The 24,139-nt window shown below is 42.4% G+C and overlaps 3 protein-coding genes across 17 annotated transcripts in view; 2 read left to right on the plus strand and 1 right to left on the minus strand.

Moving 5' to 3' along the window:
- Prp40 (pre-mRNA processing factor 40) overlaps window positions 1-6,212 on the plus strand; it is a 214,917-nt gene extending 208,705 nt beyond the window's left edge. For 9 of the 15 annotated variants that reach the window (XM_071678354.1, XM_071678355.1, XM_071678360.1 and 6 more), the window contains one exon: window positions 5,235-5,533. In XM_071678354.1, coding sequence (XP_071534455.1) covers window positions 5,235-5,382 — 148 coding nt within the window. In that variant the 3' untranslated portion in view covers window positions 5,383-5,533. Of the gene's footprint in view, window positions 1-5,234 lie in introns of all 15 variants that reach the window. The other 6 variants (XM_071678358.1, XM_071678365.1, XM_071678366.1 and 3 more) reach the window with 1 other exon arrangement.
- A 3,022-nt stretch (window positions 6,213-9,234) lies between these two features.
- On the plus strand, window positions 9,235-10,336 carry LOC139757486 (C-type lectin domain family 17, member A-like). The gene is made up of 3 exons (XM_071677999.1): window positions 9,235-9,374; window positions 9,570-9,752; window positions 9,870-10,336. Exons 1-3 carry the CDS (start codon window positions 9,320-9,322, stop codon window positions 10,121-10,123), a joined length of 492 nt encoding a protein of 163 aa, XP_071534100.1. The 5' UTR covers window positions 9,235-9,319; the 3' UTR covers window positions 10,124-10,336.
- Window positions 10,337-14,248: 3,912 nt separating this feature from the next.
- LOC139757650 (perlucin-like) lies at window positions 14,249-15,328 on the minus strand. The gene is made up of 3 exons (XM_071678370.1): window positions 15,175-15,328; window positions 14,737-14,919; window positions 14,249-14,606 (listed from the first exon to the last, which is right to left on the minus strand). Exons 1-3 carry the CDS (start codon window positions 15,227-15,229, stop codon window positions 14,359-14,361), a joined length of 486 nt encoding a protein of 161 aa, XP_071534471.1. The 5' UTR covers window positions 15,230-15,328; the 3' UTR covers window positions 14,249-14,358.
- Window positions 15,329-24,139: the final 8,811 nt, after the last annotated feature.

Below are 24,139 nucleotides of genomic sequence, written 5' to 3' on the forward strand. Positions count from 1 at the left end.
GTGGACTCATGGGAATATATATATATATATATATATATATATATATATATATATATATATATATATATATATATATATATTTTTTTTTTTTTTTTTGCCGCTGTCTCCCGCGTTTGCGAGGTAGCGCAAGGAAACAGACGAAAAAAAATGGCCCAACCCACCCCCATACACATGTATATACATACACGTCCACACACGCATATATACATACCTATACATCTCAATGTACACATATATATACACACACAGACACATACATATATACCCATGCACACAATTCACACTGTCTGCCATTATTCATTCCCATCGCCACCTCGCCACACATGGAATACCATCCCCCTCCCCCCTCATGTGTGCGAGGTAGCACTAGGAAAAGACAACAAAGGCCCCATTCGTTCATACTCAGTCTCTAGCTGTCATACAATAATGCCCGAAACCACAGCTCCCTTTCCACATCCAGGCCCCACACAACTTTCCATATCTATATATATATATATATATATATATATATATATATATATATATATATATATATATATATATATTTTTTTTTTTTTTTGCTTTGTCGCTGTCTCCCGCGTTTGCGAGGTAGCGCAAGGAAACAGACGAAAGAAATGGCCCAACCCACCCCCATACACATGTATATACATACGTCCACACACGCAAATATACATACCTACACAGCTTTCCATGGTTTACCCCAGACGCTTCACATGCCTTGATTCAATCCACTGACAGCACGTCAACCCGGTATACCACATCGCTCCAATTCACTCTATTCCTTGCCCTCCTTTCACCCTCCTGCATGTTCAGGCCCCGATCACACAAAATCTTTTTCACTCCATCTTTCCACCTCCAATTTGGTCTCCCTCTTCTCCTCGTTCCCTCCACCTCCGACACATATATTCTCTTGGTCAATCTTTCCTCACTCATTCTCTCCATGTGCCCGAACCATTTCAAAACACCCTCTTCTGCTCTCTCAACCACGCTCTTTTTATTTCCACACATCTCTCTTACCCTTACGTTACTTACTCGATCAAACCACCTCACACCACACATTGTCCTCAAACATCTCATTTCCAGCACATCCATCCTCCTGCACACAACTCTATCCATAGCCCACGCCTCGCAACCATACAACATTGTTGGAACCACTATTCCTTCAAACATACCCATTTTTGCTTTCCGAGATAATGTTCTCGACTTCCACACATTCTTCAAGGCTCCCAGAATTTTCGCCCCCTCCCCCACCCTATGATCCACTTCCGCTTCCATGGTTCCATCCGCTGCCAGATCCACTCCCAGATATCTAAAACACTTCACTTCCTCCAGTTTTTCTCCATTCAAACTCACCTCCCAATTGACTTGACCCTCAACCCTACTGTACCTAATAACCTTGCTCTTATTCACATTTACTCTTAACTTTCTTCTTTCACACACTTTACCAAACTCAGTCACCAGCTTCTGCAGTTTCTCACATGAATCAGCCACCAGCGCTGTATCATCAGCGAACAACAACTGACTCACTTCCCAAGCTCTCTCATCCACAACAGACTTCATACTTGCCCCTCTTTCCAAAACTCTTGCATTCACCTCCCTAACAACCCCATCCATAAACAAATTAAACAACCATGGAGACATCACACACCCCTGCCGCAAACCTACATTCACTGAGAACCAATCACTTTCCTCTCTTCCTACACGTACACATGCCTTACATCCTCGATAAAAACTTTTAACTGCTTCTAACAACTTGCCTCCCACACCATATATTCTTAATACCTTCCACAGAGCATCTCTATCAACTCTTATCATATGCCTTCTCCAGATCCATAAATGCTACATACAAATCCATTTGCTTTTCTAAGTATTTCTCACATACATTCTTCAAAGCAAACACCTGATCCACACATCCTCTACCACTTCTGAAACCACACTGCTCTTCCCCAATCTGATGCTCTGTACATGCCTTCACCCTCTCAATCAATATCCTCCCATATAATTTACCAGGAATACTCAACAAACTTATACCTCTGTAATTTGAGCACTCACTCTTATCCCCTTTGCCTTTGTACAATGGCACTATGCACGCATTCCGCCAATCCTCAGGCACCTCACCATGAGTCATACATACATTAAATAACCTTACCAACCAGTCAACAATACAGTCACCCCCTTTTTTAATAACTTCCACTGCAATACCATCCAAACCTGCTGCCTTGCCGGCTTTCATCTTCCGCAAAGCTTTTACTACCTCTTCTCTGTTTACCAAATCATTTTCCCTAACCCTCTCACTTTGCACACCACCTCGACCAAAACACCCTATATCTGCCACTCTATCATCAAACACATTCAACAAACCTTCAAAATACTCACTCCATCTCCTTCTCACATCACCACTACTTGTTATCACCTCCCCATTTGCGCCCTTCACTGAAGTTCCCATTTGCTCCCTTGTCTTACGCACTTTATTTACCTCCTTCCAGAACATCTTTTTATTCTCCCTAAAATTTAATGATACTCTCTCACCCCAACTCTCATTTGCCCTTTTTTTCACCTCTTGCACCTTTCTCTTATATATATATATATATATATATATATATATATATATATATATATATATATATATATATATATATATATATTTATAGCGGGTGGCTGGAAATCCTCCCCTCTCGTTTTTTTTTAATTTTCCAAAAGAAGGAACAGAGAAGGGGGCCAGGTGAGGATATTCCCTCAAAGGCCCAGTCCTCTGTTCTTAACGCTACCTCGCTAATGCGGGAAATGGCAAATAGTATGAAAAAAAAAAAATATATATATATATATATATATATATATATATATATATATATATATATATATATATATATATGCAGGAGGGTAAAAGGCGGGCAAGGAATAGAGTGAATTGGATCGATCTGGTGTACCGGGGTTGACGTGCTGTCGGTGGATTGAATCAGGGCATGTGAAGCGTCTAGGGTAAACCATGGAAAGCTGTGTGGGGCCTGGATGTGGAAAGGGAGCTGTGGTTTCGGGCATTAGTGCAGGAGGGTGAAAGGAGGGCAAGGAATAGAGTGAATTGGAGCGATGTGGTATACAGGGGTTGACGTGCTGTCAGTGGATTGAATCAAGGCATGTGAAGCGTCTGGGGTGAACCATGGAAAGCTGTGTAGGTGTGTATATTTGCGTGTGTGGACGTGTGTATGTACATGTGTATGGGGGGGTTGGGCCATTTCTTTCGTCTGTTTCCTTGCGCTACCTCGCAAACGCGGGAGACAGCGACAAAGTATAAAAAAAAAAAAAAATATATATATATATATATATATATATATATGCAGGAGGGTAAAAGGCGGGCAAGGAATAGAGTGAATTGGATCGATGTGGTGTACCGGGGTTGACGTGCTGTCGGTGGATTGAATCAGGGCATGTGAAGCGTCTGGGGTAAACCATGGAAAGCTGTGTGGGGCCTGGATGTGGAAACGGAGCTGTGGTTTCGGGCATTAGTGCATGACAGCTAGAGACTGAGTGTGAACAAATGAGGCCTTTGTTGTCTTTTCCTAGCGCTACCCCACACACATGAGGGGGAGGGGGATGGTATTCCATGTGTGGTGAGGTGGCGATGGGAATGAATAAAGGCAGACAGTGTGAATTGTGTGCATGGGTATATATGTATGTGTCCGTGTGTGTATATATATGTGTACATTGAGATGTATAGGTATGTATATTTGCGTGTGTGGACGTGTGTGTATATACATGTGTATGGGGGCGGGTTGGGCCATTTCTTTCGTCTGTTTCCTTGCACTACCTCGCAAACGTGGGAGACAGCGACAAAGCAAAATAAAATATAAATAAATAACTTTCGAGTTGAAAAACACTTCCTGGACAAGATTTCAAAACTTTCTGTACAGATTTAGTTATATGTGATTTACCATCATACATGATTTATTTAATTTCTTGATATTGTGGGAAAAAGGCCAGAAAGAGTCATTTTTTTGAGAAAAATAAGATAGGGTAAGAAAAACATTGAGAAAGTCAAGGTAGAAAATGGAGTTTGGGTATATGGAAGGTAAGGATATGAAATTTATCCAGGTTTAATTCTTGTAAGACTTAAAGAAGACTTGCACTTCTTACGTGGAGGGTGTAATATGATTCCAGATACCATGATGCTATATCTGGAATATACCTTTTCCTTACTTGAAGATGTATGCGATTGAAGTTTTCATGTTTACTATTTTTTGTAACCCTTCCCAGCAGAGCCCAGTTTCTCTAGTTCCATTTATGTCTTTAGTAAAGGGTCAAGGCAAGTTACATGATATCAGTCTAACATCCATCCATGTTGTGTTTGCCTTTGAAAGCCCAATGTAGTGTGATGGATCCAAATCCATCACACTACATTGGGCTTTCAAAGGCATGGTTGTACATTATCATACTTGTTATTATACATAGATCTTGTTCTTTTTTATGATATGAAGTAGCAAATTTCTCCTCTAAGATTAACTCATAATTTCAGAGTGAATGACATTCATAGTGAAAGATTAATGCACTAGTGGTGAAATGTCTTGAACACGTTTTAACATAAATGAAGGTTCATCTTACATTTTCTGTGTGAAGAGTCAGTGAGGAAGAGCAGGGCTTGATTATTCATGTGTGCTTGTAATGCATTGCTGAAATATTATTAATTTATACACTTTGCATGTACTTCAGATGTATTGCACCTTGTTTGTTGTTGTACTGCAGCACTGTTCTAATAATCCTGTGCACTGTCTCATACTCTGCCAGTGCCTTGTGTTGAATTTGGGTAATGTATACTAAGTTCATCAAAGCTTGTGCTCACTTGTAGTCAACAAATGATAGAAACAGCATGTTAAATTGTTGCCTTGTTGTCAGAGTTACTGAGGGTCTTGGATGTAAGAGGAACATGGTATGATTGGTGAGTTTAGTGTAACATTTACATATAGAATAGCCATTTATTACTGTTTTGTTGTTGTGCTCAAGATATTGTTAAGCATCCATTGTCTTTCATGTGAAAAAGGGTAAAGCTGGAACTGAAAACAAGATCTTCTTTAATCTTACTTCATGAAAAATGAATAGTAATTGATTTCTAAATTAGGTGGCCATATATATATTTTTTTTCAACAGAGAATGTAGAGATGAATATTGAAACAGGTCATGTTGAATTAGGATGGAATTGTTTCATATGGAATAGGTTTAGAATTTTCTTTTCACATTTTCAGGTCCCGAGGCCATTCAGAAGGTGATTCAGCTCGAAGGTCTTCAGAACGTGAAGCTGGTGAAGTTAGCTTAGAGGAGGGTGAGCTAAGTGAAGATGAACTTGAAAAGAAGAGGGCACAGTTAATGAAAGAACTTGAAAATATCAAGTAAAGTTATTATTTCCCAATATCAGAACTCTTTTTGCTGATATTGTTATTGATGTTATTCATGTGTCATGTCTAAAAGCAATTTTTAACATGAACATGTTTGCGAATGAAACCTTATAAATGGTTACAAGATCTTGTATAATACATCCCCACCCTTTGTGTGAGTAGAACAAATTACTGTTTGTTAAAGACACTTGGTAAAGTAGATCTTAGTAACATGGGAAAATTTGGGGCACCCCAGTTGTTATATTCTGTATATCTTTTTTTATCTACATATATTTTTCCAGTCCACAGTCCTCATTACAGTAAGATGATTTGTAATTAATGTTATTATCAGATTGATGATAGATCTGTTTAAGCACAGTAGAAAGGACTCAGAATGTGTAGTATTGACAGTTTGTGAACTATTTCAACTTAATGGGTAATGTGCAGAATGTATGGAATTGTGTATATACAGGTTTAAACATCTCTAAATACCAAATGTCTTGCCTGGAACTTTGTCATCAATTTCACTTTTCAAAACGTTAATTATGAGAAGGAAGAACAGTAAGTGTACCTAATGTAGCTTTCTTGTTTTTACTTGTGATTATAGGAAGATTATGCATGATTTGTAATAAGGTACCTAATGTATCAGTTTGTGATTGGTAAATTTTTGGAATGGTAATAGTAATAAACTGCAATAGAAATTTAGCTGTTCATGCCTTCCATAGATATATATAATAGTATTACCAAAGGTAATGATATAGTTCACTTGTATTTCTTAAAGAATTTAGCATTTTGTGTAACTAATATAAGAATTATATCATTTATGAAATAAAAATCTAATTAAAATTATTTAACAAGTGTAATCCAAAATTTGCGAATATGAATTTAATTTTTTTTTGTACTGAGATGGCACAGGCAGCTGAGGACCTAATCAAGGTGGAAGGATGGAGTGAAAAAGATATTGAGCGATCGGGGTCTGAACATACAGGAGGGTAAAAGGCGTGTAAGGAATAGAGTGAATTGGAACAATGTGGTATACCGGGATGGACGTGCTGTCAATGGATTGAACCAGGGCATGTGAAGTGTCTGGGGTAAACCATGAAAAGGTCAGTGGGGCCTGGATGTGTAAAGGGAGCTGTGGTTTTGGTGCATTACACATGACAGCTAGAGACTGAGTGTGAACGAATATGGCCTTTTTCATCAGTTCCTGGTGCTGCCTCGCTGGGGGGGAATGCTATTTCATTTATGGCGGAGTGGGGACAGGAATGGATGAAGGCAGCAAGTATGGATAAGTACATTTGTATATATGTATATGTCTGTGTATGTATATGTATGTATATGTGTGTGTGTGTGGGCGTTTATGTATATGCGTGTGTATGTGGGTGGGTTGGGCAATTTTTCGTCTGTTTCCTTGTACTACCTCGCTAACGTGGGAGACAGCAGTTAAGTATAATGATGTGAGAAACTGCAGAAGCTGGTGACTGAGTTTGGTAAAGTGTGTGAAAGAAGAAAGTTAAGAGTAAATATGAATAAGAGCAAGGTCATTAGGTACAGTAGGGTTGAGGGTCAAGTCAATTGGGAGGTAAGTTTGAATGGAGAAAAACTGGAGGAAGTAAAGTGTTTTAGATATCTGGGAGTGGATCTGGCAGCGGATGGAACCATGGAAGTGGAAGTGGATCATAGGGTGGGGGAGGGGGCGAAAATCCTGGGAGCCTTGAAGAATGTGTGGAAGTCGAGAACATTATCTCGGAAAGCAAAAATGGGTATGTTTGAAGGAATAGTGGTTCCAACAATGTTGTTTGGTTGCGAGGCGTGGGCTGTAGATAGAGTTGTGCGCAGGAGGATGGATGTGCTGGAAATGAGATGTTTGAGGACAATGTGTGGTGTGAGGTGGTTTGATCGAGTAAGTAATGTAAGGGTAAGAGAGATGTGTGGAAATAAAAAGAGCGTGGTTGAGAGAGCAGAAGAGGGTGTTTTGAAATGGTTTGGGCACATGGAGAGAATGAGTGAGGAAAGATTGACCAAGAGGATATATGTGTCGGAGGTGGAGGGAACGAGAAGTGGGAGACCAAATTGGAGGTGGAAAGATGGAGTGAAAAAGATTTTGTGTGATCGGGGCCTGAACATGCAGGAGGGTGAATGGAGGGCAAGGAATGGAGTGGATTGGATCGATGTGGTATACCGGGGTTGACGTGCTGTCAGTGGATTGAATCAGGGCATGTGAAGCGTCTGGGGTAAACCATGGAAAGCTGTGTAGGTATGTATATTTGCGTGTGTGGACGTATGTATATACATGTGTATGGGGGTGGGTTGAGCCATTTCTTTAGTTTGATCGAGTAAGTAAGGTAAGGGTAAGAGAGATGTGTGGAAATAAGAAGAGCGTGGTTGAGAGAGCAGAAGAGGGTGTTTTGAAATGGTTTGGCCACATGGAGAGAATGAGTGAGGAAAGATTGACCAAGAGAATATATGTGTCGGAGGTGAAGGGAACGAGGAGAAGTGGGAGACCAAATTGGAGGTGGAAAGATGGAGTGAAAAAGATTTTGAGTGATCGGGACCTGAACATGCAGGAGGGTGAAAGGCGGGCAAGGAATAGAGTGAATTGGATTGATGTGGTATACAGGGGTCGACGTGCTGTCAATGGATTGAATCAGGGCATGTAAAGCGTCTGGGGTAAACCATGGAAAGTCGTGTGGGGCCTGGATGTGGAAAGGGAGCTGTGGTTTCGGGCATTATTACATGACAGCTAGAGACTGAGTGTGAATGAATGGGGCCTTTGTTGTCTTTTCCTAGCGCTACCTCGCACACATGAGGGGGGAGGGGGATGTTATTCCAGGTGTGGCAAGGTGGCGATGGGAATAAATGGAGGCAGACAGTATGAATTATGTACCTGTGTATATATGTATATGTATGTGTATGTTGAGATTTATAGGTGTGTATATTTGCGTGTGTGGGCATGTATGTGTATACATGTGTATGGGGGTGGGTTGGGCCATTTCTTTCGTCTGTTTCCTTGCGCTATCTCGCAAATGCGGGAGACAGCAACAAAGCAAAACAAAATGATATGATATATATATATATATATATATATATATATATATATATATATATATATATATATATATATATATATATATATTATATCCCTGGGGATAGGGGAGAAAGAATGCTTCCCATGTATTCCCTGCGTGTCGTAGAAGGCGACTAAAAGGGAAGGGAGCGGGGGCTGGAAATCCTCCCCTCATTTTTTTTTTTTTTTTCCAAAAGAAGGTACAGAGAAGGGGGCCAGGTGAGGATATTCCCTCTAAGGCCCAGTCCTCTGTCATTAACGCTATCTTGCTAATGCGGGAAATGGCGAATGGTATGGAAAAATATATATATATATATATATATATATATATATATATATATATATATATATATATATATATATATATATATATTATCCCTGGGGATAGGGGATTAAGAATACTTCCCACGTATTCCCTGCGTGTCGTAGAAGGCGACTAAAAGGGGAGGGAGCGGGGGGCTGGAAATCCTCCTCTCTCGTTTTTTTTTTTCCAAAAGAAGGAACAGAGGGGGCCAGGTGAGGATATTCCAAAAAAGGCCCAGTCCTATGTTCTTAACGCTACTTCGCTAATGCGGGAAATGGCGAATAGTTTAAAAGAAGAAAAAAAAAAAAATATATATATATATATATATATATATATATATATATATATATATATATATATATATATATTATTTTTTATTATTTTTCTTATTATACTTTGTGAAGAAGGTGGAGATAAAGTTTGCCCCGTTTAAGGTGTTGTCGGTACAGGTGTTGGTTCTCATGGGCAGGTGGTGCAAGGGGGAGGGAGAGTGGGACGGGGAGGGTATAAAGCAGCAGTTGGTGGTACCACTGCACCAGACGGTCCTTCTGTATCGCCGCTGCCGTTGTCGCACTCCTCTCCATCATGAACCACACACTCCAGCTGTTCCTGTTGCTGTCTGCGCTTGCAGCTGCACAAGGTCCGTTGCTTCACTACGACGCGTTTTTTTTTTTTTTTCTACATAAACGATTATAACATATGCACGGCGATACGATCGTTGAGTACGACAGTATGACCCTTGGATATGCTTGCCTGACCTTTGACCTGACAGGCCAAGCCATCATACCCAAGGGTTATACCGTCCTGCTTAAGGAGTTAATGCTTTATATCACAGGGTCTTGTCCAAACGGATTCGTGGCCGTGGGGAACCAGTGCTACCTCTTCTCTGTTGAGATCGGTGACAAGAGTAGCTGGGATTTGGCCAGGGATGCGTGTCATCTCTGGGACGCTGACCTCGCCGTCTTGGACATGGACTGTAACGACAACCATCACCTGATTACTTATATCATCAACAAAGGTATGTAAGAGGATCAACCTATCATAAAGAAATGGTATGGTTGTACAAATTACATGAAAAACAAGAAAATTGCACTTAAAACGACTACCGATGCAATTTATGATTTTCCTTACAAAGGATGGACCAGCCAACTTATGTGGGTTGGTGCCAGTGACAAGGCCCAGGAAGGAATGTGGATGTGGATAGATGGCCGACCATTGGACATGACATCTAACTTGTGGCGGGCGGGTGAGCCCACGCTGGGATCTTCCTACGACTGTGCCCACCTCGGTTATTACAACTACGATTACCCCAGGATACACCTCTATGACAATTCTTGCAGCAAAGACTTGTATTACATTTGCCACTATGGGGCTCACGCTCGAGTGTAATGGTATTTGTCACCATGGAACTCGATAATGTCGAGTGTAATTGTTGGTGTTTGTCACTTTAGGGTTCAACTCTCGAGTGTACTGGTATTAAAACACTTCATTTTGGTCGTCTTTCTTGCCATTAAAACGTTAAGCTAATCATAATGTACTTGATCACCATAAAACCAGTGATTTCTGAAGCCATATTTTAATAAAAGGAAAGGAGAGATCGTATTCTTTAGTATTGCATTAATTCATATGTGTGTTGTTGGACTCCGCATGCTAGAGGTTACCCTGCAAGTGAAAGTTTACCTTTGACAAGACTGTATCGTAAGGAGCATAGTCTCGTTAAAGAATTGTTCTCCTAAAATGAGTCTACATTTCCGTGCTACTGAAAATGATGCTGCTTTGCGGTGAAGGAGCCTTTAGAAGAGGTCCTGGGTAACACCAAGACGTTCTTTGGGTAATTATAAATAATGTTTGGGGCACGATCCTCTTGACTACCCTTAAAATGATCATATAATTACTTCACCGGGTGTGTTGGCGTCGCCTTAGGACCAGGTTGTGGTGGGTAGGCTGTCTTTTATACAAGTATTCATCTTGAAGCATCGTACACCGACTCCGTAAAAGTCCATCGTTTTTCAGCCCACTACAGGACGTACCCTTCTCACCTTTAGAGTTCAAGAGGAGACTGACTACTCTTATCGCAGCAAATGAAATGAATACAATCAAAACAGAAACATCCTCCATCTCTTGCTTCAACTCACGTTGCAGTGTAACATGCAAGTTACCGTACCCGACCCCTGTCACCCTCAAGTTATGTCTCTTTCTCTTGATTTCCTTTGCTTCTCTTCCATTTAAAGCAAGAGCAGTGCTGGAGCCTAGCTGCAAATGTTTCCTCACTCTTGCCCTCTTTCCTTCTCTCTTGATCTATAACATCACATGCGCGGCGCCGCGGCCAACACTTCAGCCCCAGCGAATATGGTTAACGATGACATAAGTTCAAGACAACCATTGCACTGCTGATATGACGGCTTTTTACCTTGTGTTGGCTTGGAGAGAGGAGTGAATGGATTTAACAAAGTTATCAGGTTAAATGTATTAAGAGAAGAATATTTTGGGATTGAAAGAGCATAGGTTAGCAAAATATAAATGAAACACGAACGTTATCAAAAACCTTTTCCCTTTGAAGAAGGGAAGGTTTGATGGGTGTAAGTTGCAATGACATACTGAATCGTAAACTTTTGCAGGCAAGGGAGAAGTGGGAGTTGATAACACGATTAAGAGAACCTTAAGTTAGTGCTGATAAATGTTTTCGTTATAGAACATACAGTGAGAAGCTTAAGACCTTGCGAGATTGTTTGTGTCCTCCAGGCGTAACAGTCGAGCGTAGCATCTTGCCGACGCTATCAATCGCGTACTGGACTTGTTCAAACTTAAACTTTTACCTTTACTTATATACATGTAATTACAGATAAAATGGATCTACTCCAAGCAAAAAAACAATTCCCATTAACTTGTAGGGATAAGAAATGAGAAGCAGCCATAATTGATGTCATGCGCAGTAAAGGGCATCGTAATTTCTCATACAATATGAAAGCTGATTTATTTACTTTAAAATCGAATATTATATCGTATGTCACAAGAGAATATACGATAGGCAACCAGAGTGTGATGTATGGATCTTTCGGTCCGACTTGATGAAGAGTTATTTGCAAATCTATGTTCTTCGGCGAAGGCCGGAGTTTCCAAAGATTTCTTTTGGGATTTTTTTTTTTTTTTTTTTGGGGGGGGGGGGGGGGGGGTTGGGCTATACTTCATGATGTGCGTAGGAACTTAAGGCACGAAGACCGGCGTCAACGACGGACAAACACCGGAAAACAAAACTAAACCAAAAATGGCATCTTTCGCGAGCAATTCCAGTGTCTTCACCAATGTTCACCTTAGACATCTTGTGCCAAGACTGTATTGCTATAAGAGAACAAAGAGGAAAAGATGATCGAGTTCAGATGATACTGAAGAGTAAACTTGTTGCTGGAAAAGGCTATATTTTGTCCAAATAGTACTGGTGACAGACAACCTTACCTTGCTAAACAAGTGATATTGTTTTGAACACCAGTGATAACCTTTATGAACAAATTGTCTTGGTGAACATGTGACAACCTTGCTTGGGTGAACATCTGTGATATCCTCAACTATATTGGCGGCAGGATGTCAGGAAGGTGCAGGAGTTAGAAAATAAGGCAAATGGGATGAGCGAGTATCAGTAAACTGAAGAAGAATACGATGTTTTGGAAGGAGATAAATAATGTGCGAAAAACGAGAGAACAAGTAGGCACTTTGGTGAAGGGGAAGTGGTAGCAGGTACTGATGAAGTGAGGAGGAGATGGAGTGAATATTGTGAAGGACTTTTGAATGTGTTTGATGATAAGGTGGCAGATGTAGGTTGTTTGGGTCGGGATGGTATGCAAAGTGTGTCATGGGGAGTGGTTTGGTGAGAGAAGAGATGGTGAAAGCCTTGCTTAAGGTAAAATGTGCCCAGGCGGTTGGAATGGATGGTATTGTTGTTGAATCTATTAAGAAAGGGGGTGACTGTGTTGTTGATTGGCTAGTTAGGATTTTCAACGTATGTATGGATCATGGTGGGGTGCCTGAAGATTTGGCGGAATGCATGTATAGTGCCATTGTATACAGGCAAGGGGGATAAAGGTGAGTGTACCTGGTAAGTTGTATGTGAGGGAGTGAAGGCATGTACAAAGCACCGGATTGGGGAGGAATAGTGTGGTTTCAAAAGTGGTAGAGGATGAGAGGACTAGGTCATTGCATTGGGGAATGTGTGCGAAAAATAGAGAAACGGATGTATGGCATTTATAGATCTGGAGAATGTATATGATACGAATGATAAGACTGCCTTGTGGAAGTTCTTAAAAAAATAATTGTTGTGGGAGGTAAGCCGCTAGAAATGATAGATTTTTTTGAGGGTGTAAGGCATGTGTACGAGCCGGAAGAGAGAAGAGTGAATGGATACATGTGAAGGTTGGTCTGTGGTAGGGTTATGCGAAGTCACGATGGTTGTTTAATTTGTTTATGGATGGGGTGGTTAGGGAGGTAAATACGAGTCTTGGAGAGAGGGGCGAGTATGCAGTCTGTAGGGGATGAGAGGGCTTGGGAAGTGTCAATTGTTGTTTGGTAATGGTACAGCACAATTAGTAGATTTAAGAATGAAACTGCAAAAGTTGGTGACTGAGTTTGGAAATTGAGAGTAAATGTGAATGAAATCAAGGTCATTACGTTAAGCAGGGCTGAGGGACAAGTTAGTTTGGATGTAAGTTTGAATGGAGAAAAATTGGAGGAAGTGAAGTGCTTTAGATGTCTGGGAGTGGATATGACAGCGAATGGAACCGTGGAAGCGAAAGTGTTATAAGATCGTTGAGGGGACGAAGGTTCTTGGAGCGCTGAAGAATGTATGGAAAGAGAGATCATTATCTAGGAGGGTAAAAATGGGTATGTTTGAAGGCATAGCAGTCAACATTATCATATGGCTGCGAGGCGTGGGGTATTACTAAGACTGTCCGGAGGAGGGTGGGTTTATTGGAAATGAAATGTTTTAGGACAATGTGTGGTGTGAGGTGGTTTAATCGAGTAAGTGATGAAAAGGGTAAGAGAGAGGTTTGGTAATAAGCAAAGTGTGGTTGAGAGAGCTGAAGAGGGTGGACTAAAATGGTTTGGACGTAGAGAACGAATGAGGAAAGGTTGACAAAGAGGATATATGTGTCAGAAGTTGAGGGAGCAAGGAGAACTGGAAGACCAAAGTGCAGATGGAACGATGGTTTAAAAAATATTTTAAGCGATCGGAGCATAAGCACGCAGGAGGGTGAAAGGCGTGCACGGGATAGAATGAATTGGAGTGGTATACTGGGGTCGACGTGCTGTCAGTGGACTAAACCAGGCCATATAAAGCGTCCAGGACAAACAGTGGGAATATTTGTGGGGTCTTGTGGATAGGGAGCTGTTTCGGTATATTGCACACGGCAGCTAGAGAATGCGCTTTCTTAATGTGTTGTTGACGCTAATTAGGTTTATAAGATGTCTGTACAAACTATTTCAAGAATGGCATGGGATGAGCAAGATTATAAAAGTACCGTCCCTCACTCTTCTTTATTTGAAATTGATTGTGAAAGAAATAAGTAACTATTTTTTTTTTCGGTTAGGAAACAATCTTCCAGAAAACAGGCTTGATGAATACTTCTGTGCCATTATTGCTTAGAGTGGATCCCAGTCTGGCAAATGTAGTTGAGACTCTGTGAACATGGGTGGTCATAGAGATACACCCTTGGGAAGTCACCTGAGGCTCTCACAAATCTAGCACAGTCGTTGGATGAGGGATTGTCTGGTTCATTGTAGAACCACAGGGTGGACGTCATGTCTACTACTCGATTGTCGACCCACTTCCAGAAACCTTCCATGGCCGTGTCAGAAGCACCAACCCAGATGTTCGTATAACCTGTGAGTGGAAAGCCTCTCAGTGAGAATGCCTTCGTGATGTATATAATTCCAAATTGTCAACTTTATTATTATGTGCTCAAATCTCGTAACAATTTTGTATGACAAGATTAAGGTACAGTTATGTATACCTTTACTGATGATGTAAGAAATGAGATGATTGTTGTCATTACAGTCCAGGTCCAGCACGGCAAGATCTGAGTCCAGAAACTGGCAGAACGTCCTAGCCTGCTCCCACGTCTTGGTGTCGCTATACTCCTGAGAGAAACGATAGCACTGGTTGCCCACAATATGGAAGCCGTTTGGACAAGCGCCTGTAATGATAAGGATTAAGCTTTCAAGCACGAAGGCTGAACCGTGAACACGACGGTACGACTTTTGGGTATCATAGGTCTGGCTTTTGGTCAGACTGATTCCTAAGGATCATGTCAAAGGCCAGGTCTTCTCGAGGCCGAACGTTTCCCCCCTTGCTCCGCGATCGTACCGTTCTGCTCAGGGTCTTCAGTCATTAAAGGTACATGTATCAAAGACATAACAGTGAGCGAAAAGAGCGTGGTGAAGCAACGGACCTTGTGCAGCTGCAAGCGCAGACAGCAACAGGAACAGCTGGAGTGTGTGGTTCATGATGGAGAGGAGTGCGACAGCGGCAGCGGCGATACGGAAGGACCGTCTGGTGCAGTGGTACCACCAACTGCTGCTTTATACCCTCCCCGTCCCACTCTCCCTCCCCCTTGCACCACCTGCCCATGAGAACCAACACCTGTACCAGCGACGTCTTATGAGAAAATGATATAGTTTCAAATGAGAGCATAGTTTATCTATGTTGTCTTTCTTGGCGTTGAGAATTTTATACATTTCAGTGTAGAAAAGCTGCGTTTTACAGATGGAGTCGAAACAGGTATTGTTGATATCAACTCACAAAGTCTTATAACTTTACGTATGCCTTTCCCAAGTCAGTTCCATATGAAGATGGAAAAATCCAAGTGATCACAGCTCCACCTTGAAAGCACTGAACGAGGGGAGCCTGGTTCTGTGACCACTGCGGCGTCAGCTGATTTATTGTCAGTAATTATAGTAGAAGGAAATCGCGTACGTCTGGCATTGTCAGATCATCAGGGAACTGTGGGTTGAGGTCCAAGAAGCAAACCCCATCACGACATATCCAGTGGATTGAAATTAGACTACTGAATTATAACAATGTGGGTTCTTAGAAATAATATAATTGTAAAGTTGATTAACGTGGGTTCTTAGAAATAATAATATGAAAGTAATGTTGATTAACGTGGGTTCTTAGAAATTACTATATAAAAGTAACGTTGAGTAATGTAGGTTCTTAGAAATAACAATATAAAAGTAATGTTGAGTAACATAGGTTCTTAGAAATAACAATATAAAAGTAATGCTGATATACGACTTTTGTTTACTAAGAATATTTATTTTCATGCTAAGACTCGAGTACTTTGAAATGATGCGCGTCATTCCTGCGCTGATAACTTCATGGTTAATACTGATTTTTTTTTTCCAGATCCGAGTAATATTCCCAGAAAGTACAGTGCTAGTTTTTCTTGACTTTTCGCTGTTACAAAATCTTATGAACGAACGACTCAGTGTGTAAGAAGCCTGGCAACAGTTAGCATGGGGAGTGAGCGAGATGGAGGGAAGATCTAATTATTACCATTCATCGTGTTCATATCTAGGTAAACTATTCGATAACTTAAACTGATGTTAGCAACGTCCTCATCAGTATCTATGCGAAAATTATACGTTAACTTTCTTAAGGGAATATTGATCGTATCCACTTTTAACTGTACATATCTTCCTACTCAATCACTACACTTGTTGACTCTACACGGGTCAACAAGTGTAGTGATGTGTGCAAACCATTATATCATTAGTGGAATTTTTACTGAGTGGGCAAATTGTGTAAATGGGAACCTCTTGAACACTAAATTATGTGGTATATAAAACGGTATGCTTATTAGAAATGATTTACCAATATAATGTTGTGCAAATCTTTGGAAAACAAAAAGAAAAAGAAATAGACGAATGTCTTACCATTATGTTTCTGTTGCATACCTGAAGTTTACATCAGGTGCCAAACAAGAGTCGATCACTTCCCCAGGCAGGACTTCTGCTTGTGAACTTCGTGGTCTCGCATTGTTGTGCGTTTACCAGTCAGGTGTCTCTCTGTTGTCATGTCATGACGGCTATGAAAAGGCTATTTATCCAGCCAGTTGAAGATAACACCAGCACGACTGAGTGGGAAACACCCTCTCAGTTTCAGTGGTAAGAAAATGCTCCAGATTGTTTGTATCTTTATTGGGTGAGCACAACCATCTTCAGTGTGAACTTTCACCTCGGGCGTAAGGGGTCATCGTGTCATATGTTCAATCGATGTTTGTTATTTTGGTGAGTGATGGTAGTGACCAGATGAGACTAGAGGAATGGTTTGTAATGGGTGTATTTTTGGTGGTGATGTTTATGACCGGATTGGGAGGGCGGTTCCTTAGTGCTTGTCTGGTCATTTTGGACTATGTGTTATGGTAGTGGCAGCCCTTTAAAAGATATTTTGGGGTGAATAGACGCAGCCTTTATGATATTACATGACTTGTGGTTCCGACAGGTGGACGTGGTCAGCTTCTTTAGTGCTGCTTACAAGGATAGAAGGGACTTCAGGGGCAGGAAGTAAGTAGTAGTAGCAGTAGAAGTATGAGTGAGTGTTAAGGGGGGAATCGTTGGGTTCACCTAGCTCACATATTAACTTCGAATACTCCTTTCATTTTTCTCAAATATTATCATTTCTTTAGATATCAGAAAAATCTAACCCAGACATCCCAGGTTATTTCTGTAATAGCCAAAACACCATAAATACAAAGTTAGCAACATAAACTGATTGTGTGACGGTTGGTGGCAAAAAGTTGATAGTGGCAAAGAAATGTGGTGACCCTTTATGCTGGGAATGCTGTGGTGAGTGGTTGCAGAGATGGTTTATGCTCGTGTGGTAACTTGTTTCTTAGTTCTGTTAGTTGACTGGATAGTTCTGGCGGGAGGAGTAGCTTGTGGTGAACATTATGGTAAGAACATGTTTGTGCAAATTAGGTGTCGCCTAACGTCGCTTCCGCCGGGTAATGCTGGGTGTAATTCTTTAGTATCTTTTGCTACCCTAGAGAAGTTTTAGTTTTATTATGAAATTAATTTTAGAAATGTAATATATACTGACACTGGTACGGTTTAATTTTATTTGTATTTTCCTGAGCTGGTTACTGGTTGGGTAGTTGGATGGGCAGTTTTTTGGGTAAGTGTTGATAGTAAGTGTGTCGTCACACCAGATAAGGCTACAGAGCTAATTTCTTGATAAAAGTTTAGATAATGCTGTTTGGAACAGTTTCCCGGTAAATACTTAGATAATGCAGCAATTGCTAGAATGCTTTGGTAGATAAACTTCAGTGGGACAAATGAAGCAGTCTTTAGCGGACAAATGAATTTTTTCGCGTCAGTGACATCCTCGCTAGGCTGCAGCAGACGCCCTTGGGAAGGTCACACAGCGCGCGGTGACCAGCTGAGTTTTATGTTGTTCGTTACCCAACCTTTTTTTATAATTATGTATGTATGTATGTATGTATGTATGTATGATGCGACTACGGTAAACCATGAAGTAGTAGTCCGTGAGGCTTGGTTGTGGACGGTAGACTCTGGTTTTGAAGCATTATGCATGATAACAAGAGTGAATGTCTGCAAATGAGGCTGTTCGTTTGGTGTTGGTGCTACCCTGTTAAGACTGAAAACGGGAGAGGTGGTTAGCTATGAAGAAAAAAAGGAACAACGTGTCTTTGGTTCCTGACGTACTGACCATCAGCATGGTCTATGAGAGAGGGTACAACATCGTACCCGGGCTCGGGGTCCACAAGGGGGCCCCGGGAATGTATATCTACGAATACATATTTATTTATATTTATCATGGAGGAAGTATAGGAGCATAAGGCCTCAAATGCAGAAAATCAGCAGAGCGCGGCATTCCACCCCTCTCTCATGTTCCATGCCCTTTTTGGCCTCAACTCGTGACATAAAACCGTAGTGGATATTAACAGGATGACTTATGGAGAAGGAAAGGGGACCCGAAAGAAACTTTGTACCCCCTGATAAAATTCCCCTCAGAGGTCCAACAACATACATGCAATTCACAGTTAACAGTTTGCTAACTCGTCTCTGGATGTTTGGTTGTGTGCGAGAGGGAGGCCGACAGTCGGAACTGTGACATCTTTGTTACCCGACACATGGAAGGGTGAAGTGAATCATGAGAGCATGATTGATTGCAACGTAATAGTTTATGATAGATTTTGTGCGAACTATGTGTTTTACGTTAAGTAAAGGATTACGAATGTAATATGACGTATGAATTGTTTCGTGTAATGTCTTTGGAGTTGTAACTGATTAACCAAATATCATAACAAACGTAATGATAACAATGATAATGACAATAGATAATAATATTTTATCGATCGAATACGAAGAGGAAGTGTCTTACGAAAACCTTTGGTTAGGACGGTACAGCCCTTGGCCACGACCTTACCGCCTTTGGATAGGACGGTACGACCGTTGTCCACGACCTTACCATCTTTGGTTAGGACGGTACGACCGTTGGTTACGACTTCACCACCTTTGGGTCGGATGGTATTAATCGGGGCCACGACCTCACGACCTACGGGATTGCAAACGCTGACCGCGTCACTTGCAGGAAGACCAGAGTTTGTCATATAAGCTCCTATAGGTCAACACACATGAACGTGTACACGCTCGCATAGATCTACACACATGAACGCGTACCAGATCGTGTACGTCTACACACACACATAAACGTGGACACCCACGTACGGCGGTTAACGCAAAACTAAATCAAAAATTATACTCATTAAAAAAAATTCCCTAAGCTTCTTTAGCAGAGAATGATAGAGGACAGTGGCAATAGCTTGTGGAAAACATGACACGTACATGCACTTACAAGGAAATAGGAAGAGTCAAAAGGTGGAGTAAACCAACTGAATTTTCCGAGTTTTGGCAAGAGGATCCCCTCTAGTCCAGTCACAGCAGCCCAAATTCCAGATGTCATTTCTGTCAGGCAAGAGAATTTAGAGTTTCTTGTGACGTTCTGGAATGGAAATGACTTATCTACGTCAAGTGTAAGGCCCAAGGCCCAGCGCTGCCTCCACGCCTTTTCCCAAGGCCTTTGCGGAGACCACGAAACACTATCTGCAGCGGGACACTAGTGCCTACCCGCGTACTTACAACGACGTATCGCGTGAGATAAGGCTGGCGCGTAATGCTCAACACAAAGAGGAGAACGAGAGAATAGTTCCCTCACGTCCAGTGACAAATAGATTTTTAACAAGCCTCACATGATAAACTGTTGACACTTCCCACAGTGTGTCAATTCCTCCCAGTAGCACACATGATGGTGTTTCCCTGCAATATTTCAATTGTCGAACAAAAACAAGATAACTTTCGTTATCTATGTCCAGGTCCACAGATGGGTCCACCAACATAGCCATGAAGAAATCTCATGAGAATAAACTTTTGTTTTTCTGCTTACGAGCCTGAGGCTTTCATGGTTCAGTAATGGTTACTATGAGACCTTCCAGTAGTAACTGTGGTGAACTGTTGAACCTGCTCTGCTACACACCCCTGCATGACACCCACACCGGTATACAGACCAGTAACAGCAATAAACATGACACACTGTCATATGTGTGAGGTACGTCAAGAGGGACTTGCCATTGAGGTGATACGAAGTTATACCCAGATGTATAAATGACAGGAGAATTGGCAGGTTTGACAGGACAGTATTCCTCTTGATATCATCTAAGTATGAAGTGTTAACATACTAAGTACGACGACATAAGTGTTAACGTGTTAAGTACGATGACATGTGTTAACGTGTTAAGTACGACGACTTAAGTGTTAACATGTTGAGTACGACGACTTAAGTGTTAACATGTTGAGTACGACGACTTAAGTGTTAACATGTTGAGTACGACGACTTAGCACCTGGGCTGTAGCGGTGTTAACTCATCGAGTCCAGGAGGCAGCTTAGCTGGACTCGAGCATCTTCACCTCCACCAGCAGGTGAAAGTTCTGGTGAGGGTGTCCCCGGGTCGTGAGGGTGTCCCCGGGTAGTGAGGGTGTCCCCGGGTAGTGAGGGTGTCCCCGGGTAGTGAGGGTGTCCCCGGGTAGTGAGGGTGTCCCCGGGTAGTGAGGGTGTCCCCAGGTAGTGAGGATGTCCCCGGGTAGTGAGGGTGTCCCCGGGTAGTGAGGGTTCCCCGGGTCGTGAGGGTGTCCCCGGGTCGTGAGGGTGTCCCCGGGTCGTGAGGGTGTCCCCGGGTAGTGAGGGTGTCCCCGGGTAGTGAGGGTGTCCCCGGGTCGTGAGGGTGTCCCCGGGTAGTGAGGGTGTCTCCGGGTAGTGAGGGTGTCCCCCGGTAGTGAGGGTGTCCCCTGGTCGTGAGGGTGTCCCCCGGTAGTGAGGGTGTCCCCAGGTAGTGAGGATGTCCCCGGGTCGTGAGGGTGTCCCCGGGTAGTGAGGGTGTCCCCGGGTAGTGAGGGTGTCCCCGGGTAGTGAGGGTGTCCCCGAGTTTAATGCAAGTGGTTCACATGACTTACCGATGGGTGGTGGTGGGGGGTGGGAGCCTCTGGGCCATGGTTAAGGGGTGATAGTACAGGTGGTAGATAGCGTCTCCCACGGTGTTGAGGTGGAAGATATTCCCAGAGTGTGCAGAAGTGGAGGAAGTTCTCATGGTGCACACTGGTGGGAAAGAGTTTCTTTTATTTAGGAAATGCAATAATTAGCTAAGGTGTAAGGAGTGACTAGGGTGATGAGTGGTGTCTGCCAGGGTGATGGGTGAGGTCAGCCAGGGTGTAGGTTGACGGGTGGGGTCTGCCAGGGTGATGGGTGGGGTCAGTCAGGGTGATGGGTCGGGTCTTCCAGGGTGAGGGGTGGGTTCTGCCAGGGTGATGGGTGGGGTCAGCCAGGGTGATGGGTTGCGTCTGCCAGGGTAAGGGGTGGGTTCTGCCAGGGTGATGGGTGGGGTTAGCCAGGGTGATGGGTTGCGTCTGCCAGGGTAAGGGGTGGGGTCTGCCAGGATGATTGGTGGAGTCTCCTAAGGTGCAGAGTGATGGAAGGTTGTCTTCAATGATGTGAGTGATGGATGGGCGTCTTGTATGGTGTAGAGTGATGGGAGGGGGTCTTCTAGGGTGTAGAGCAATGGGAGGTGGGTCTTCTAAGGTGTAGAGTGATGGGAGGTGAGTCTTCTAGGGTATAGAGTGATGGAAGGGGTTCTGTCAGAGTTGAAGGGTGATGGGAAGGATTAGTGTGGTGAGGAATTACAGTCTTGGGAAGTGGTAACGTTTATTCGCGGAGTTAGGTGTCAAGTTGGCAGCAGGGATGGAAGTGAAGGGCATGATTCCAAGGTCACTACTAGACAGTGATAAGCAAGAGTAATGACCTTGTCTACTCTTCACGTGGAACGTATGCACATCTTCAGCTGTTGTTATTTTGTGGATTGTTGTTCTGTATTTGATGGGTTTTGTAAGATTTGCAAGATCATCGTGGACCATCGTGTTTGGATGGCCCGATCTCTTACACCTGAATATGGGAGTGTCCGGTTCATCGGACTGTGAACAGGCGAGGTAATGTCTGTACGATAATCGTTCGTGTGCTGGTTGACGCCGCCGCGCCGAACTTTCTACCAGACGGACGATCACAATAATGTTTGATAAACAGAGTGAAAGACATATGTATCAAAGCATTACATACCATGAAGTGTTTTCTTATACTATGATAACTCACGTGAAGAGCTACGTGTTGTATAATGTAACATCTGGTTAATGAAATATATATATATATATATATATATATATATATATATATATATATATATATATATATATATATATATATATATATATATATATATATATATATATATATATATGGAGTTGTTAGGGAGGTGAATGCAAGAGTTTTGGAGAGAGGGGAAGGTATGCAGTTTGTTGTGGATGATAGAGCTTGGGAAGTGAGTCAGTTATTGTTCGCTGATGATACACCGCTGGTGGCTGATTCGTGGGAGAAACTGCAGAAGTTGGTGACTGAGTTTGGTAAAGTGTGTGAAAGAAGAAAGCTGGGAATAAATGTGAATAAGAGCAAGGTTATTTGGTTCAGTAGGGTTGAGGGACACGTGAATTGGGAAGTAAGTTTCAATGGAGAAAAACTGGAGGAAGTGAAGTGTTTTAGATATCTGGGAGTGGATTTGGCAGCGGATGGAACCATGGAAGCGGAAGTGAGTCACAGGGTGGGGGAGGGGGAGAAGGTTCTGGTAGCGTTGAAGAATATGTGGAAAGCAAGAACTTTATCTCGGAGAGCAAAAATGGGTATGTTTGAAGGAATAGTGGTTCCAACAATGTTATATGGCTGTGAGGCACGGGCTATAGATAGGGTTGTGCGGAGAAGGGTGGATGTGTTGGAAATGAGATGTTTGAAGACAATTTGTGGTGTGAGGTGGTTTGCTAGAGTATGTCATGAAAGGGTAAGAGAGATGTGTGGTAATGAAAAGAGTGTGGTTAAGAGAGCAGAAGAGGGTGTATTGAAATGGTTTGGTCACATGGAGAGGATGAGTGAGGAAAGATTGAGAAAGAGGATATATGTCAGAGGTGGAGGGAACGAGAAGTGGGAGACCAAACTGGAGGTGGGTGGATGGAGTGAAAAAGATTGTGAGTGATCGGGGCCTGAACATACAAGAGGGTGAAAGGCGTGCAAGGAATAGAGTGAATTGGAACGATGTGGTATACCGGGGTCGACGTGCTTTCAGTGGATTGAACCAGGGCATGTGAAGCGTCTGGGGTAAACCATGGAAAGTTTAGTGGGGCCTGGATGTGGAAAGGGAGCTGTGATTTTGGTGCATTACACATGGCAGCTAGAGACTGAGTGTGAACGAATATGGCCTTTGTTTTTTCTTAGTGCTTCCTCGCGCGCACGCCCGGTGTGTGTGTGTGTGTGTGTGTGTGTGTGTGTGTGTGCCATTTTCATGTGTGGCGGGGTGGCGGCGGGAATGGATGGAAGGCAGCATGTATGAATATGTACATGTGTGTATATGTATGTCTGTGTATGTATTTGTGTGTATACGTTGAAATGTATAGGTATGTATATGTGCGTGTGTGGGCGTTTATGTATATACATGTGTATGTGGGTGGGTAGGGTCATTCTTTCGTCTGTTTCCTTGCGCTACCTCGCTAACGCGGGAGACAGCGACATAGTATAATATATATATATATATATATATATATATATATATATATATATATATATATATATATATATATATAAACAACCATGGAGACATCACGCAACCCTGCCGCAAACCGGCATTCACTGGGAACCAATCACTTTCCTCTCTTCCTACTGTACACATGCCTTACATCCTTGATTAAAAACCTTTCACTGCCTCTAGCAACTTACCTCCCACACCATATACTCTTAATACCTTCCAC

Source organism: Panulirus ornatus, chromosome 27, assembly GCF_036320965.1.
Source record: "Panulirus ornatus isolate Po-2019 chromosome 27, ASM3632096v1, whole genome shotgun sequence".
Lineage (NCBI taxonomy): Eukaryota > Metazoa > Arthropoda > Malacostraca > Decapoda > Palinuridae > Panulirus > Panulirus ornatus.